Source organism: Anarrhichthys ocellatus, unplaced genomic scaffold (assembly GCF_004355925.1).
Source record: "Anarrhichthys ocellatus isolate YVR2014 unplaced genomic scaffold, GSC_Weel_1.0 scaffold106, whole genome shotgun sequence".
Classification (NCBI taxonomy): domain Eukaryota; kingdom Metazoa; phylum Chordata; class Actinopteri; order Perciformes; family Anarhichadidae; genus Anarrhichthys; species Anarrhichthys ocellatus.
Window position 1 is genome coordinate 846,435 of NW_022280136.1, and position 14,922 is coordinate 861,356.

General features: G+C 44.0%; 1 protein-coding gene across 5 annotated transcripts in view; it reads right to left on the bottom strand.

Moving 5' to 3' along the window:
* hdac5 (histone deacetylase 5) overlaps window positions 1–14,922 on the bottom strand; it is a 53,591-nt gene that overhangs the window by 23,938 nt on the left and 14,731 nt on the right. For 3 of the 5 annotated variants that reach the window (XM_031876203.1, XM_031876202.1, XM_031876201.1), the window contains exons 2-4: window positions 13,945–14,113; window positions 441–527; window positions 61–317 (exon numbers count right to left, since the gene is read on the bottom strand). In XM_031876203.1, coding sequence (XP_031732063.1) covers window positions 61–317; window positions 441–527; window positions 13,945–13,966 — 366 coding nt within the window. In that variant the 5' untranslated portion in view covers window positions 13,967–14,113. Of the gene's footprint in view, window positions 1–60; window positions 318–440; window positions 528–7,881; window positions 9,122–13,944; window positions 14,114–14,922 lie in introns of those variants that run through there. The other 2 variants (XM_031876199.1, XM_031876200.1) reach the window with 2 other exon arrangements.

Below are 14,922 nucleotides of genomic sequence, written 5' to 3' on the forward strand. Positions count from 1 at the left end.
GACTAGTAAGCCTGCGGCCGGGGGGTTGTCGGGGAGCGACCGAAACACGCAGATGCCTACCTTCAGGTGCTCCTGCAGCTGGACCTCATGTTGCCTCGTGAGCACTTCGTGTTTCTTCTGGAACTCCGCGAACAGCAGCTGCTTCTGGAGCTCCTGCTGCTGCTTGAGGAGCACCAGTTCCTGCTGGAGCTGCTGCTCCCTCATGGCCGTGTCCACCGCCGCCGCTGCGCCCCCAGACAGAGACCCCACCCTGGGCTCGGTCCGCAGATCCACTGGGCCTCCTCCTCCTCCTCCTGGGCCTTCTCCTGGACCCCCACCTGGAAAAAAAGACGAGAGGTCGTCTTTATTTATCCTGAACACGTTGTTCTGTTTGCTTACTTCACTTTGTGTTCTTATATCGGTGGAGTTACCCTTTAAGGAACTCTTGACTCCCTACTCACCTCCTTCTCCGCCTCCTCCTCTCTGCTCGCCTGCTGTTCCGACTGGGCTCTGCATGCCCGATGGGAGGCTGCTCTTCACCTCCACCACTGTGGGACAGACAAACAGAGAGAGAGACAGACCGATTGATTAGTCCGGACAATGTTGTCAGACTATTACATCACTCGATCCACACGCACACACACACACACACACACACACAGGCAGTTCCCGTTTCATTCAGATGAGATGTGATAGCGTTGTAAGAGAAGAAGAACCCAACGTGCTGCCACCCTAAAAATAGCCACAAGACGAACATTAGCCTAGCATCGATTTAGATTCACCCAAGTGTTACTATTAGCAACACTCGGCTTTAGCTAATCCAATATTCAGCGTGGCTAGGCTAAACCAGGCAGGAACCTCCGCTTCTAAAAAAAGTGACACCAATGCAATAGTGCCTTAAATCTGCATTCTCTCTACTGACCAGCAGGGGGCGACTCCTCCGGTTGCAAAAAGAAGTCAGATTATATAGAAGTCTATGAGACAATGACTCTACTCAGTAAACATTGTAAACATGAGTTTATGGTCTCAATCTCTAGTTTCAAGTCTTCTTCAATACAGCATGATGTTCATTTAGTAAATGATGATCCATTTAGAGTCAAATAAACCATAAAGCAGGGTATGCTTTAGGGCGGGATTACTTTGTTATTGACAGGTCGCTACCAGAGCCGTATACGGCGTCTCTACGTTACTCTTCCACAGTCCAAATATGGTCAGTTCTGTTCCCTGGTTGCAAAAAAACAAGATGGCGACCGCCAAAAAGCCAAATTTCAGGCTCGAAAACCGCAGTCCACAAACCAATGGGTGACGTCACGACGACTACGTCCACTTCTATTATGCAGTCTATGGGCTAATCCAGTGGTTCTCAAAGTGGGGTCAGTGGCACTTTGTCGGGGGGTTTGCTAAATAATTTGCCAGGAATTATAGAATTGTGCTGTATTATTAAAACTGTGCCCATCTACCATTTGTGCCAATAAAACAAGCATATAGTCTCCGTTACGCCCACTCACGTTAGCTTTGGACCAACAGAAACTCCGCTGTGATTGTGACACGCAGCAGTAAGTTCATTATTTTTAAGTTGAAGCACTTACAGAATGTCAGCTGCAGACGAGTTAGTTTAAACATCTGGATTTATTTGGACTATGCTGGTCCTGCTACTGTTGGACTATAAATGCTGTCAAGATGAGTCCAAATGCAATATAAATAAAAACAACCTCTTTTTAAAGTGACAATCTTCAAGATTCTCATTCCGATAAATGTTTGTTTAGTCACTCATCTATTGCTGGAGGAGGTAACACAATGGTGAGGAAAGCATTGCAAGATTTATATATTTGCTGTATTACCAACTGTGGCGACATGCCCGGGGAAAAAATGCTGTATTACAGTTTTCTTTGAACTATGCACCCAATTCTGAGAAATAGCATGTTCGTATGGAATTTTTCGGAAGCAGCCCAAGACTCCAGACTGCAATACTCCATTGTTTTCATTCAAATACAAATTAGGACTGAAATCTTAAGGATCGACGCTTTAAAAAGGTACACAAGTTGCATATTTCCCGTGGGACTAATAAAAGATTACATTAATGCATCTTATCAGAACATGATTCAAATTGAAATGTCTGTCCGTTTATCACCATGAAGTATCACTTATAGTTGGTAAGTTTTATAATACGAGTAGTTCCAATAGCATCTAACAGTACAAACGCTAGTAAGCATACGCATAATAGGTGTTATGATTAAGAGGGTGGGGGGGGGGTGTTCTCCTTTTTAAGGGTCCCTAGCCCAAAGATGTCACAGGACTAAGGACACAGGTAAATGTTAACATGTGTCAGAGAAGCCTGCTGTCATCTGTAGCTGAAAGTTGCTCGGTGTTGCGCCGTCTGGTGCTGATCTGGATTTGGGGGTCGACACTCGAGCTAATCAGCGTGACGGATTGAAAGGGATTTCCTGCAGCGGGCGCCAGAGTAGCGCTGGCTGACCTTTTGGAGCTCGTGAAACGAAATGACGCGGGAAAGACGCGATCGTTTCAAATCTTCATCGACTTCATTGAAGCTTTCGACCCATGAAGTGTAGCGTTTCGGGGGGGGGGGGGGGTCCTGCTTTTGTGTGGACACCTGCAGGTTAAGTGGGTGTATTTGATAGACGGTGAATTCAAAAAAGATACGGTATGTTTTGGAACTTGAATATGGACTATTGTTTGCATATTTGATTATATTTTGTATCATGTATAATGCAGGATTCTCTGTATGTCTCCATTGTGATGTATGCTTCATTTTTTCTTTCATTAATTCATTCATTTTGTTGCGCTGACTTCTTCACCACGCACACTTTTTCCATCTACCTTTATGAAGGTTATAGTTTCTTCATTGCACCACACAAAAGCCTGTCTCTTCAGTAGACGTTTAAATCCACACAATTATAATATTATAATTTCGATTTTTATCGATACACAAATTTTTCAAACTCTACAAACCTCTATTTTTCCCCGCTCAAATTTTTGTTACATAATAGAAAATGCATATAAGATAAGACAAGAAGATAAGAGAGAAATGCATTAATCCCGAAGGAAATTCTTGTGCCAGAGTTTCATAAAAGATTTCAACAGAAGAATAGCAAAAAAAAAAAACAATAGAGGAGAAATATAAACACATACGAACAATAGAATAACAATAATTAAGTGTAAAAGAAATAATACCGACACCATTGGAAAAATAGAACACAATAGCAATAAGAGTACGGTCAAATAAAGTAAAAAATTCAACTACAATACAAAAAGTTAAATACAACAACAAAGAAGAGTAAAAAATATAAAGTGTATAAGAAGTGATACTAACACCAGTGCCTGATGGAAATTAAAATAGAAAAGCAATATTAAGCATGATGTTGGATGGAAACACACTTTCTGTGTGCGGTTGTTTAGCTTTTTACGGCATCAGTGTATGTGTAGCTACAATGCTAGCACTCAGATAGGAAGCTCCCCTATCAGCTTAGCTGCAACATGTTAGCACACTGCCTGATAGACAGACGGGGGAGGGGGAGATGTGGGTGTGGGTGGGCAGGGGGGGGGGGGGTTCTTGGAATCCCATCGACATGCCCTTGAGCAGGGCAGTGACCCCGACCTGTGCCGACCGACTACGCTCTCCTGGCCTCGGCTGACCAATCCCCCCCCTGCTATTAGATCAGTGTCGGGATGTCAGGAGGATATTACCCGTCTGCTCGCCAAGGAGGAAATCCAATCAGGAATTACCTACTGTGTAGTCTGACCTACGACCTTTACATACGGAGGCATCCTGTTGCTTTGGCGCATCCCTTTACATTCTGCTCCTGCGTCCCACGTGGGTCCAAAAGCTGATCAAAACATCGACACCCGCAATTAGGCCGAGCTCATTAGCCCCGTGAGGGGAGGATCGTGACGACAATCTGACCTCTGACCTCAGAGAGAGAAACACGTACTAATCAAATCCCTCATCACAGCTTATTTCTGTCTACATCTTGCAGAATGAAGCGACTACGTTGCTCTTACTTACACACACACACACACACGTTCGACAAAGCAGCACAGGTTTTTTTGGTTCGTAACTGTTTGGTTGGTTCAGTCACTGCGGCCGTTTCCAGAAAAAAAAGTTTTTAAAAAGTCCCAAAACTGAGAGTAGAGGATAAATAAGTCAGTCAGTGTGTGTGTGTGTGTGTGTGTGTGTGTGTGTGTGTGTGTGTGTGTCTGTGTGCAGCCACTCACATCTAAATTACCTAAACAAATATTCTGGTGTTTCACTGTGACGCACGTGTCTCCCCTTTCCACTACAGCACACACACTGTCCCTGTGTGTGTGTGTGTGTGTGTGTGTGTGAGTGTGTGTGTGTGCATACGCGCAACGGTCCGTTTTGGCAAGAGAGCAGCATTCCACAGCAGCCAGCGTCTGACGTCAAACCGAATACATTTATAGTCTGGTAAACACACGCACACGCACGCGCACGCACACGCACACACACACACGCACGCACACGCACACGCACGCGCGCGCGCGCGCGCGCGCACTTGACGCGCTGTCTGACAAAGAGGCAACGTTTCAGTCAATCATGCCGGGATCTAACCGACTGAAGCTCGCTGCAGTTACACATTCCAGCGCCCGGGGCGGGACGCAGTGGAGAGAATGAAAGACGGACTGTTTGTCCACAGCCAGTGAATCCTGGTACAAACAGATTTTATTATTCCGTTGGTGCTAATATGACTCAAAACTCAAAATCATGACGCTTTTTCGCATAGTTAGCTAAAACTGATGAAGACTAATAAGGAAGCACAGATTATAATATATATGAGTGGACTTCCTCCTTGAACTGCTACCAACACTTCTGCTACAATCATTTCTATTTCTAATCAATTTGACACCGGCGACGGACCCCTGTTGACTCCCCGGGTTGCAGCTCTGTCCAACACTTTCAGTAACTTATTTTTTCATGTTCCAACTTCTGCCTTAGACAGGAACGCTACCGCTACTTTTATGGGTCCACTAAGTTTGGAATACACTCAAGAAGAAGAAGTTAACGACCAAAGAACAAAAGGAAAGCGGTCCACCTAAAAACACTGAAACTGATCTCAGCAATGAACTAAGCCAGGAAGATTGGGAACTTAACAAAACCACAACTGTTCTAGCAGCTAACCGGATTTCGTTTTAACCTAAATCTTGACTTTGCTCTTTTATCCGTTTCTTCTGATTACGTTAACCATGTATAGCCATCGTCTGTCTGTTACAAAGATGCTGCACCGAGTGCTGATTGTGAAAAACTGGTTCATAAAGACAGAAGACAGAGGTGTGTAGTTTGATGTCCAGTTCAGAGGACTTTTCACTCTTTGTACCCCTGTTTCTCTGATCTCACACAGCTGCTGCTGGGAGGTATTTCTGGAAACCAATATTCGTCTTTTCACTTCTCTCTCTCTCTCTCCCTCCCTCCCTCCCTCCCCCCGCCCCCCCCCCCTTGTCTTGTTCGGTCTGCGCCGCTAAAAGAAAATAGGCACTATGACACCAGCCCTGCAAAACACTAAAAAAAGCCAGAGGAGGGAGAGAGAGAGAGAGAGAGAGAGAGAGAGAGAGAGAGAGAGAGAGAGAGAGAGAAAGAGAGGCGAAAATAGTATAATGACCGTGTGTACTTTCGACAAATTAGAAGCTTAGAGAGAAAGAGAGAGAGGGGGAGTCACATGTGTGGTGTTGCCATAGAGACTGCTGGGTGGGTCAGAAGTATTATGGGCTGGCAGACTGTAGGTCATCCAAAGAGGATGCCGTCTGTGGTGTTATACACCGGGCTTCTGACAACAATCGTGGCCGCTGGCCGTTTATTTTTACTTCTTTTGGAGCCAAGCAATCGAATCAGTGCACAGGCGCTCGCCGACTTCACGCTAAACGCATAAGCCTGTTAAAGTCTGAACACAAACACACACCAAAAAAAAGAAGATTAGCGCGGAAGTACGTCCTGCTTAGAACTTAACAACCTGCTGGTTCGAGCGCAGGGCTCACCTCGCTTTGGCAGCCGAGACCCATTGGGCAGGCTCCTCAGGTTGAATACCGACAACAAGACATTGGTCTCTCTTTGCTCCCACTCTTAGATGTGCGTTCAGCATCGGAGCCATCACTTAAATGGGACTAAAAATAAAGATAACGGCCGTGTCCTCGCGCCGTCCGTGTTAAAAATAAACTCTTCTTCAGAAAGGTTCCCAAACAAAGGTCATCCATCCACGCTGCCTACACCGACACGGAGCTGTGGATGGAACTTTGCAGGGGAATCACGAGAGAGTGTGATTTATGGAGCAGCACCTGTTGCATTCGTGCTCCTAAAAAGAATAAAAAATACAAAAAGTGAAGAGGAGACGTTACTGTGCTTCAAGGATCTGCTCTCTGCCTTGAACGTCTTGAGTGATTCCTTGATATGCCTTTCTGTTGCATTTATATTTGGAATTAGAAATGATTGACTTCTTTTCTTTGTATGGCCACGGGGTTTGTGAATGGATAGATGAGTGGGTCAGTAAATATAGTATCATGAGATTTTTGAGATGGGATTTTGTGGCTATTATTCTTATTATTCTTTCATATTCATGCTTTCGGCTTTGGAACTACATTTCCTATAATGAAGGGGTTTTAGGGGATGTAAACAGGAAGTATTCTGTTGCCTTGGAGTCAGTGAGTTAGCTGTGGGCTACAACTTTTTTTTTTTTTTTTTCTACATTTTGTTACATTTGTTTACATTTTGGTAAATTGGCAGGAAAATACTCATTGCAAGTATTTTCATACCGGCGTTGATGGGAATTTGCGACAGCGTGAAGACTTTTTCAATAAGAAGGTCTGAAGCGGTTGGCGTAGGCAGAGGACCAACTACCAGGACCCTACTGACCCGGAGCAGCATCTGGCGGTCTGAGGTCAATTGTTGCACAGCCTGAAGCTACTGTGGGCTATTTTATTGAGTGAATTTAGAGTTCCCTCTGATAAACAGTAACGCTGTGTTTATGTCAAGGGCTTTTATTGTGAAAGGCAAGAGCGGAAAGAGTGGATCTGGTCCGCACTGCCTTTGTCAAGGTTGAAAAGAGTAATAAGGTTTGCCGCCTCAGTTCGGACTACGGGGCCTCTGTGTTGTTGTCTACTGTAGAGTATGTTTTTAATAAGTCCGTTCTGAATAAGTCCGTTCCGCACAACGTGATTGGTTGATTGGTCGCGGTGAGAAAGCTGCAAAAAATTAAACTGTTTTTTGCTGCGTAATATTCGCAGTCTGTGTTAAAGTACTCATTACGAAAATAACAGATCAGAAAAAATATATCAAAATAAAATACATTTGAATCGCACAAAAAAAAACGCACACAGTGCAAAAATGCGTTAAGCTATTATCAATTCCTGTTTGCCAATGATTGTACGGACAGCTATCACTTGATTACTTTGACACTGAAGAAAAATCTGTGATTCTCAGGCAAGTCCTCAGCAGATTCATAGAAGTTTATGGACATCACAGGTGATGAGATCCACGGAAAGTGGAAGTCGATTCTATTTAAGAACAAAAAACGTGTGTGAACATTGACTGAGTTATGACTCTGAGAAGCAGCACAAACTGTGAAGCAAAAGGCAGCAATGGTTGCCTCAAACGGCTGACCGTGTTGATAAAACCATGATAACTAACATAACTAACACCCAAACACACCTGACAGCTTCTGTGATCCACCAACACATAGTATGGAAAGGGTAGCAAAAGCCTTTCCTTTGAAAAAAAAAACAACAACAAACAAAGTATTCACCAGATATTATAAATTACACTTTTCACATTCAGATCCAAACCTTTAGTCCGATGCCCCATCAAAACCTCCAGCATACAGCAGCCCCCCTCCCCTCCCCTCCCCTCCCCATCTTCTCCTTTCCCAGATGATGACTCACCGGCGGTGGGCATGGCCGTGCTGGAGCCCCGGTTGCCAGTCAGGAGCTCCAGAGGCTGGTGGTGGCTGTCTGTGCCGGCAGAGGAAAAACAGGACTCCGTTTCATAGATTGTCTGCAACATGGCGCACAATCCTGACACCGTGGGATGCAACAGCATGCCAATACGAGAGGCGGCGCTCGATTTTTGTCACAAACGAGAAAAAAAAAAGGCCCGGTCAGTTCGTCTTCCGAGGTATCGGCATGGTTCAGTTTAGGATTCAGGGCGCTAGAGACAGTGGGGAAGGGGGGACACAAATGTTGAAAGATGCTTTCAAAAGGTATTAAATCGTGGATTAATCGTTCCAGGATGGAATAAATAATCGGTTACTTCGAAACTGAAAACTTCAAAATGTTTTGCGCTTCTATTGCAAAACGATCTGAATGAAAAAGCACAGCGAATTCCATCAACAACTCCCCCATAAAACTCCTCTCTGCTTTTATTGTGTAACCCAGCAAACATATCCTGTTCAGGCTGCAGTCTCAGTGGGGTTTTTGCAGGTAGCCTCTGCCTTTCATTTCTTCTTTAAAATCCTCCTTTTTTTTTTTTTTTTTAAATGTTGCAACCCCGGCTGCAGGTCCAAAGAAATCCCCCTTCCTCCTCTGCTTGGCTTTGAGGAATGAAACCAAATTTAGGAAGTGCAGACTTGACCTGAAATGTGACTTCTCTGGTCAGCTGGTCTTGTCGACATCACCTGCAGTCCTGACACGCTGCTGGTTCCCCCGAAAACAGTGACGGTGGCTAGCGTGTTGCGGATGGAAGAAAAAAAAAAGTTTCCTGCGGTGCACCAAGTCTCCACCGACCAAACCGAAGAGGCAAAAGCAAGACCAGGGGGGGTGATCGACGAAATCCCGTCGCCGTGTGGAACCGTGCATTTCCCACAAGCCGGGGAGTGATGGGAGGGATCGGGCGCTACAGCCTCTTTCGCTTCCTTCTCACCCGCAAGCTAACGGCACAACACGAAATACAGGGAGGAGAGGAGAAGCAGAATTCCCCTGTTCGGCTGCATCAAAGGATCCTCATGCCACTCTCCTCCTGGCCGACGTGAGAGAGGAGAGGAGGAGGAGGAGGAGGAGGAAGAGGAGGAGGAGGAGGAGCAGGAGGAGGAGGAGGAGGAGGAGAGGCGAGGACGTAAATAGCTTTGGGAGAGTGCTCCCCGAGGTTCCATGCTTCCAAAATTAGAAACGAAGCGCTGAGATAATGACAGAGAGAGAGAGAGAGAGAGAGAGAGAGAGAGAGAGAGAGAGAGGGAAATGGAAGGGAGGAGGGAGGGAGAGGGAGTGTAATAAAAAATAAAAAAGAGAAGAGAAGAGGAATTGTGAGGAGAGGAGGACGAGTAGGCGAGTTAGAATCCTCCCCAGAAAAACAGCAAGGGACCATACGTTGTCTTCTTATCCCCGGCTTTGAAAAAAGAGGGGGGGGGAGTCGAGCTTTGAGCAGCGACCAGAAACAGCTGCTGATCAGACGGCTAATATTCACTGTCTGAGAGTCAGAGTGTAGAGTGTGTGACGCTCTTTGAGCTGCTGAATGAACGCTGAAGAGAGAGGGAGGGACAGAGAGAGAGAAAGGAGGAGGGCAAAAGTGGATCACTGGGTGGAAAGGAAGTTGGACGGATGAGGAGAAAGTCAACAACGGCTCGTTTCATACCAGAAGCCTCGCGACACACAGAAGGAGGAACACTCCCTCAATGTCCATCCCTCCCTTTTCACCTTCATTCATTCATTTTTTTTTCTCTGTTGACTGTTTTGTGTCTGTTGTTAAAATGATTATGATTTTTTTTTTTTAAAGATTAAAAAGGACACGCAGGGGGGAGAGAAGGGAGGAGAATAGACGCATTTACCAACACAGGAGATGAGGGGGGGCTGTAGCTGAAAATAGCCTGGCAGGGAGGAGGAGGAGCTACAGATAAAAATAGAGACAGAGAGAGAGAAAGAGAGTGAGGGAGGGAGCACTAAGCCTACAGCTCTGGGGTGGGGTGGGGTGGGGCGGTGGGGGAGGCGCTCGGCGCTGTCATGTTCCCGCACCGCAGGACTGTGACCTCTTCCTCCTCTTGATTTTGTGTTGATGCTAGCTAGTCCTGTACGGTGAGATGCAACAGCCATGCCGTGGTTCCTTTTTTTTAAAAATATTCACCGTGCCAGCATTGTCACACTATAGGGACGGAACTCTTGGATAAATTTGGTGATAATTTGACTTGTAATCTAGCGCCACCAGCAGGTCAATGTTTTTCACTTACTTTGACATGTGTCAACATCTACTTGATAGACTGGCACTAAATTTAGCCAAGAAGCTCGTGGTCCCCACTGGATGACTCCTGACTTTGTCGGTGATCCTCAACCATCCAGCATCATCATTGAGTCAAATCTTATATTCCGATACTTCAGACTGACTAACACTAAGATGAATTGATGATGGCCATGAAGCTTTGTACACACATTCATGGTCCCCAGATCCAGAATCCTGATGACTTGGGAGGTCCCCTGACTTTTCCTGTGACATTTCATTTAATCTGTAATCTAGCAGGTCAATTATCAATCAAAATGTGTCAACATCTACTCGATGGATCCAGAATTCTGATGACTTTAGGTGAAAACGCAACGTTTTACAAATGAAAAATATCTAACCGATATTATTTTGACTGATATTGCAAATGCGATATGAATAATAATATTTACATCATTATTTAGATTTTCATTGAAAAATATATCAAAATTATTATGGTGCAATTTCTTCCGGGGATCTGTACCAAACAAAGGATTATCCTTAAGTCTGTAATGTGATGTGAAGGCTAGGACATCTCTGCAGCACCACAATATTTGATCTAAAATGATATATTGAGACATATTTAAAATTTTTAGTGCAATTTCGATAAAGATTCAGATGAATTGTGCAGCCCTAGTAAAAACCAAAGTCAAGACCCCCCCATCAGAAACTGTGCCTGGCCAAGAAACAATCCAACACCTGACCCCAGGAAAACCACAATGGGTTGTTTTTACACAAATGTCACTGACGGAGAATCAAGAAATTGTGTTTTTATAACCAAAAAGCTGCACTGCTCACTTTTTTTCACTCGGCTGTCGTCGGGTATTATTAATTGAAACAGCTCGCTGCTATTTATAGTATTTGTTTGTTCCATTCAGTGGCTCAGTCCTGAGTGACGCTGTGCTTTAAGGAACAGATTCCAGTGTTTTAACGGAGTGTGACGCTGTTGTCGCTGACTGCTGGAAAGATTCCAGAAAAAAAGAAGAAGAAAAAACACAGGATCAGGACAAATGAGCTAATATATTAAAAATAAATGGCCCCAGTACAGATCCAGCGGATCAGCTCAGGTCAATTCTGATCATTTCGACAAGAAGGATGTATTTAACACCTCTGTATTCCTCAGCTTCTCAGCTCTGGCGTCATCGTCGCCGCTGTGACGAGTTTCCTTTTTCGCTCCAGGAAGAAGAATATTTAAGCCATTCTATCATCACCTTCATCCCACCTCCTCCTCGTCCCCACCTCCTGTGTTAAACAGCTACGTGTCCCTCGAGCAGACAAAGGGCTGCCTCGGAGTGACTCACAAGCACAGAGAGACGAATACATGGAAAGAGGAGGAAATGTAAAGGCTGATAAACGGAGTCCTCCGTTGTTTTTACAATGACTTGAGCTGCTGCAACGGTTATATATTAAAGACTCGCTCTGCTGTCTTACGTCGCCCTTTCACATCACTTTGGCAGCAGGAGAGAGACGGAGAGAGATGGCACTGACCGGGCAACATGTCTCCCATCTTAATGGTCTAAACACATCGCTAAAGGTGTGTGTGTGTGTGTGTGTGTGTGTGTGTGTGTGTGTGTGTGTGTGTACTGCAGTAGCTCAGCGGATGACTCATCTCTGCGTTTCTATTTGAGGCGCATCAACCCCTGGAGTCACATTGCTGTCTGTGTGTGTTTCTGTGGGTGTGTGTGTGTGTGTCTGTGTGTGAGTGTGCGAGCGTTATGTACTACATCTGTATCCATGACAACCGCGTTACAGTCAAGTCAGTCGATCAGTCACTCAAGCCGAGACAAAAAGTGTCAAGAAATACCAACGGAAGGGCCGCACAGGTGTCTTGACTGTCTGCTACCAAAAAATGCATTCGTCTGCCATCCAACTAACGCACTAATACAGTAAATAATACGCACATTACCTGCTGAGAAAAAAATGGCCGCATCTCACATCAGTTAACAATGTTGAATGTAACCACCGGTCCTCTGTATCACAGATTTTAATCAAACTGCAGTCAGTGCACATAACACATCCATGGCTCAATACTGCTGCGCTATGTTTTTTTGGGGCATCCTGATCTATGAGAGCGTCCTCCTAAATAATTGGATGTAGGTCTGGCTGATATGATATATATATATAATATATATATATTATAAATATATATATATTCAAAACAATATAAGAATTTTGATGAAAATATTCTCTAATTATTATGTGTCTTAATGTCTGCCAACTGTCCTGTGAAATGCATTTATCAGCTGTTTTTTGATCCATATTACATTTTCTGTCCCCTAGGCCAGGCCTGTATTTGTTTATTTATTTTTCTCTTTAATTTTACTTGAAACCGTTATGTTCATTTTGCACTACAGTTCTGATTAAAATGAGAAATGCTCACACAGGAGACATACAAATATAGGCTTTACCATTTAGTTATTTCACATGGACTATATTGTGGTATATTGCTATCAAGATATGAAATTACCTTTATCAGGATAGAAGATTTTGGCCCTATCGCCCAGCCCTAATTGTATGTATAACATATTTGATGTGTGCCAAAACTTTGTACTCTGGTCCCAAGAGGATGAACCCTTTGGACTGTGACGATCCCCTGACTTTATATTTAGTGGATGGATTGCCATGAACGTTTTTTCTTACATTCATTTCCTCCTCAGCATAAATGGTAGTACATTTTCATCCAGCAGCAATATTGGGTCAAAATGTCGTCAAATATAAACATGACGAAATACTGTACCTGCAAAGCTATTGATATTCCCATGAGCCTCGGCTGTACTTTGTGTTAAGTGCTAGCTAGCATACCAAAATGCAAAACTAAGATGGTGACGATGGTAAACATTGTATCCGCAGCATGTTAGCATCCTCATTGTTAGCATGCTCATGTTAGAATTTAGCCTAAAGCACCATTGTGCCTATGTGCAGCCTCGCAGAGCTGCTAGCATGACTGTACACTCTTGTCCATTTTTCTTCTTCTGACTGTACTGATTTTCTTTTACTGCGACTATATTCATTTGTGCAATAAAATATATATTTATTATTATTGATGGTTTTGGACACAGCTAATGCTATAATGCTGATGTTTAGCAGATAGAACGTTTACCATGTTAGACACCTTATTTTTGAGTGTTAACATGCTAATATCGGCTAATTAGCACTAAACAGAAAGTGCAGGTAAAGCTGATGGTGATGCCATTAGTTTTGCAGGAATTTGGTCAGAGGGTCAACAAAGTTATTGAAATTCAACCTGTTGCCAAATCTATTGGCAATCAAGGCAAAAGTCATAGATATTTTAAACTGGACCAAAGTATACATTACATGAAGAGTTCGTATACTGAGCTGTTAGCTTAAAAAGGTTCCCTTTATAAAAATGTACTAAGCTGTCAAGTGCAACAATAAGTAACACAACTGAGTAATCCGACCCCGAGAGAGGCTCAAAGCTTGCATTGCTCATATGGATTCAATTGAGATATCAAAACTTTAACAAAACAGTAAATACAGAGGTAATGTGAAAGAATGTGAATAATAGAAACTCTTGATTAAAACAGAGACGAAGCAGAAAAACTAGAGATGCTCTCCAGTCGCAAAACCAGTCCCCGATGTCTTAGCTACCGCCACCGTTAAACTCAACACCAGCACAACCAGTCGGACACCGTTTCATTCGTTCAACCAGCATACGTCACAAAGGCACCGGTCTCTCTCCAGTTACAACGGCATTAACCACGGCAGCTCTTTGAGATAGGAAGACGGACTGATACGAGACTTACCTGAGGCGTGTGAGGAATTCATGAAGGTCGAACCTGGACCACCCTCCCCAATCCCTCCACTGTGTGCACGCGTGTGTTAAAGTGGGTCCTCTAAGTCGGCCATGTGTTGGGGGTCAGACGACGGACTGTCAGACAGACGAATCAGGCTTTCCTCTCAATGTCGGCTTTTCTGCAAAAGAGAAAGTTACGTTTTTCAGCACTTGCTAGTCATTCTATTCATTGGTTGTCATTTTTTTCGGTTATTGTTTTGTCTGTCTATGTTGAAGCGGTGATAGGTGTTATATCAAGAGTTTTGAATGTGGTATCATTTTATTTAACCTTCCAGAAACGAAAAACACAAGAGCAAAAGTGTAAGGAATGGATTAGTGTATTCGACATGCATTTCTAACGTTAACCGCTAATTTATAGCTGCTGTAAGTTAGCAGCTAACTTACTTAGCTAGCTTACGAACTACAGTAGTGACCTAACCCATCTGACCAAGGAGACGGGTCGAAGTCTTCAAATTAATTCCAGTTTGTCGTATTTTCGTCTCATCGTTCACATTGTGGAAGCTCGTCCGGGATGTCAGAGTTGAGGCTAACGTTAGCAGCTCTGTCCTGCTGTCTCTGGATTTGGGTTAGCTTACAGTCCCAGCAGCCCCAACCAAAGCAGCTATCTGAGATAGCATTTACGTTTCACCAATTACGTCAATTAGTCCTCATCCTAGAAGCCTTTTCCCCTGTTGTGTTAAAAGTGAAACGTACAGTTTGAAATACGAGAATAAATCCAACCTCTGTCTTGCTTGTTCAAGTATGTGAGCTAAGCAGCCAAATACTAATGAACATAAACTGGACTGCCGTTGAGCGAGAATGCGTTTCCACTAAAATGAGTTTACCGGTGGCTTCTCCTCCTCTGTGTCTATTTTTGTTTTAACATCGTACGAGGAAAGGATGGAGGAAGAAATGCGCTCAATAAATGACCAGCAGTCTGTGCAACAAT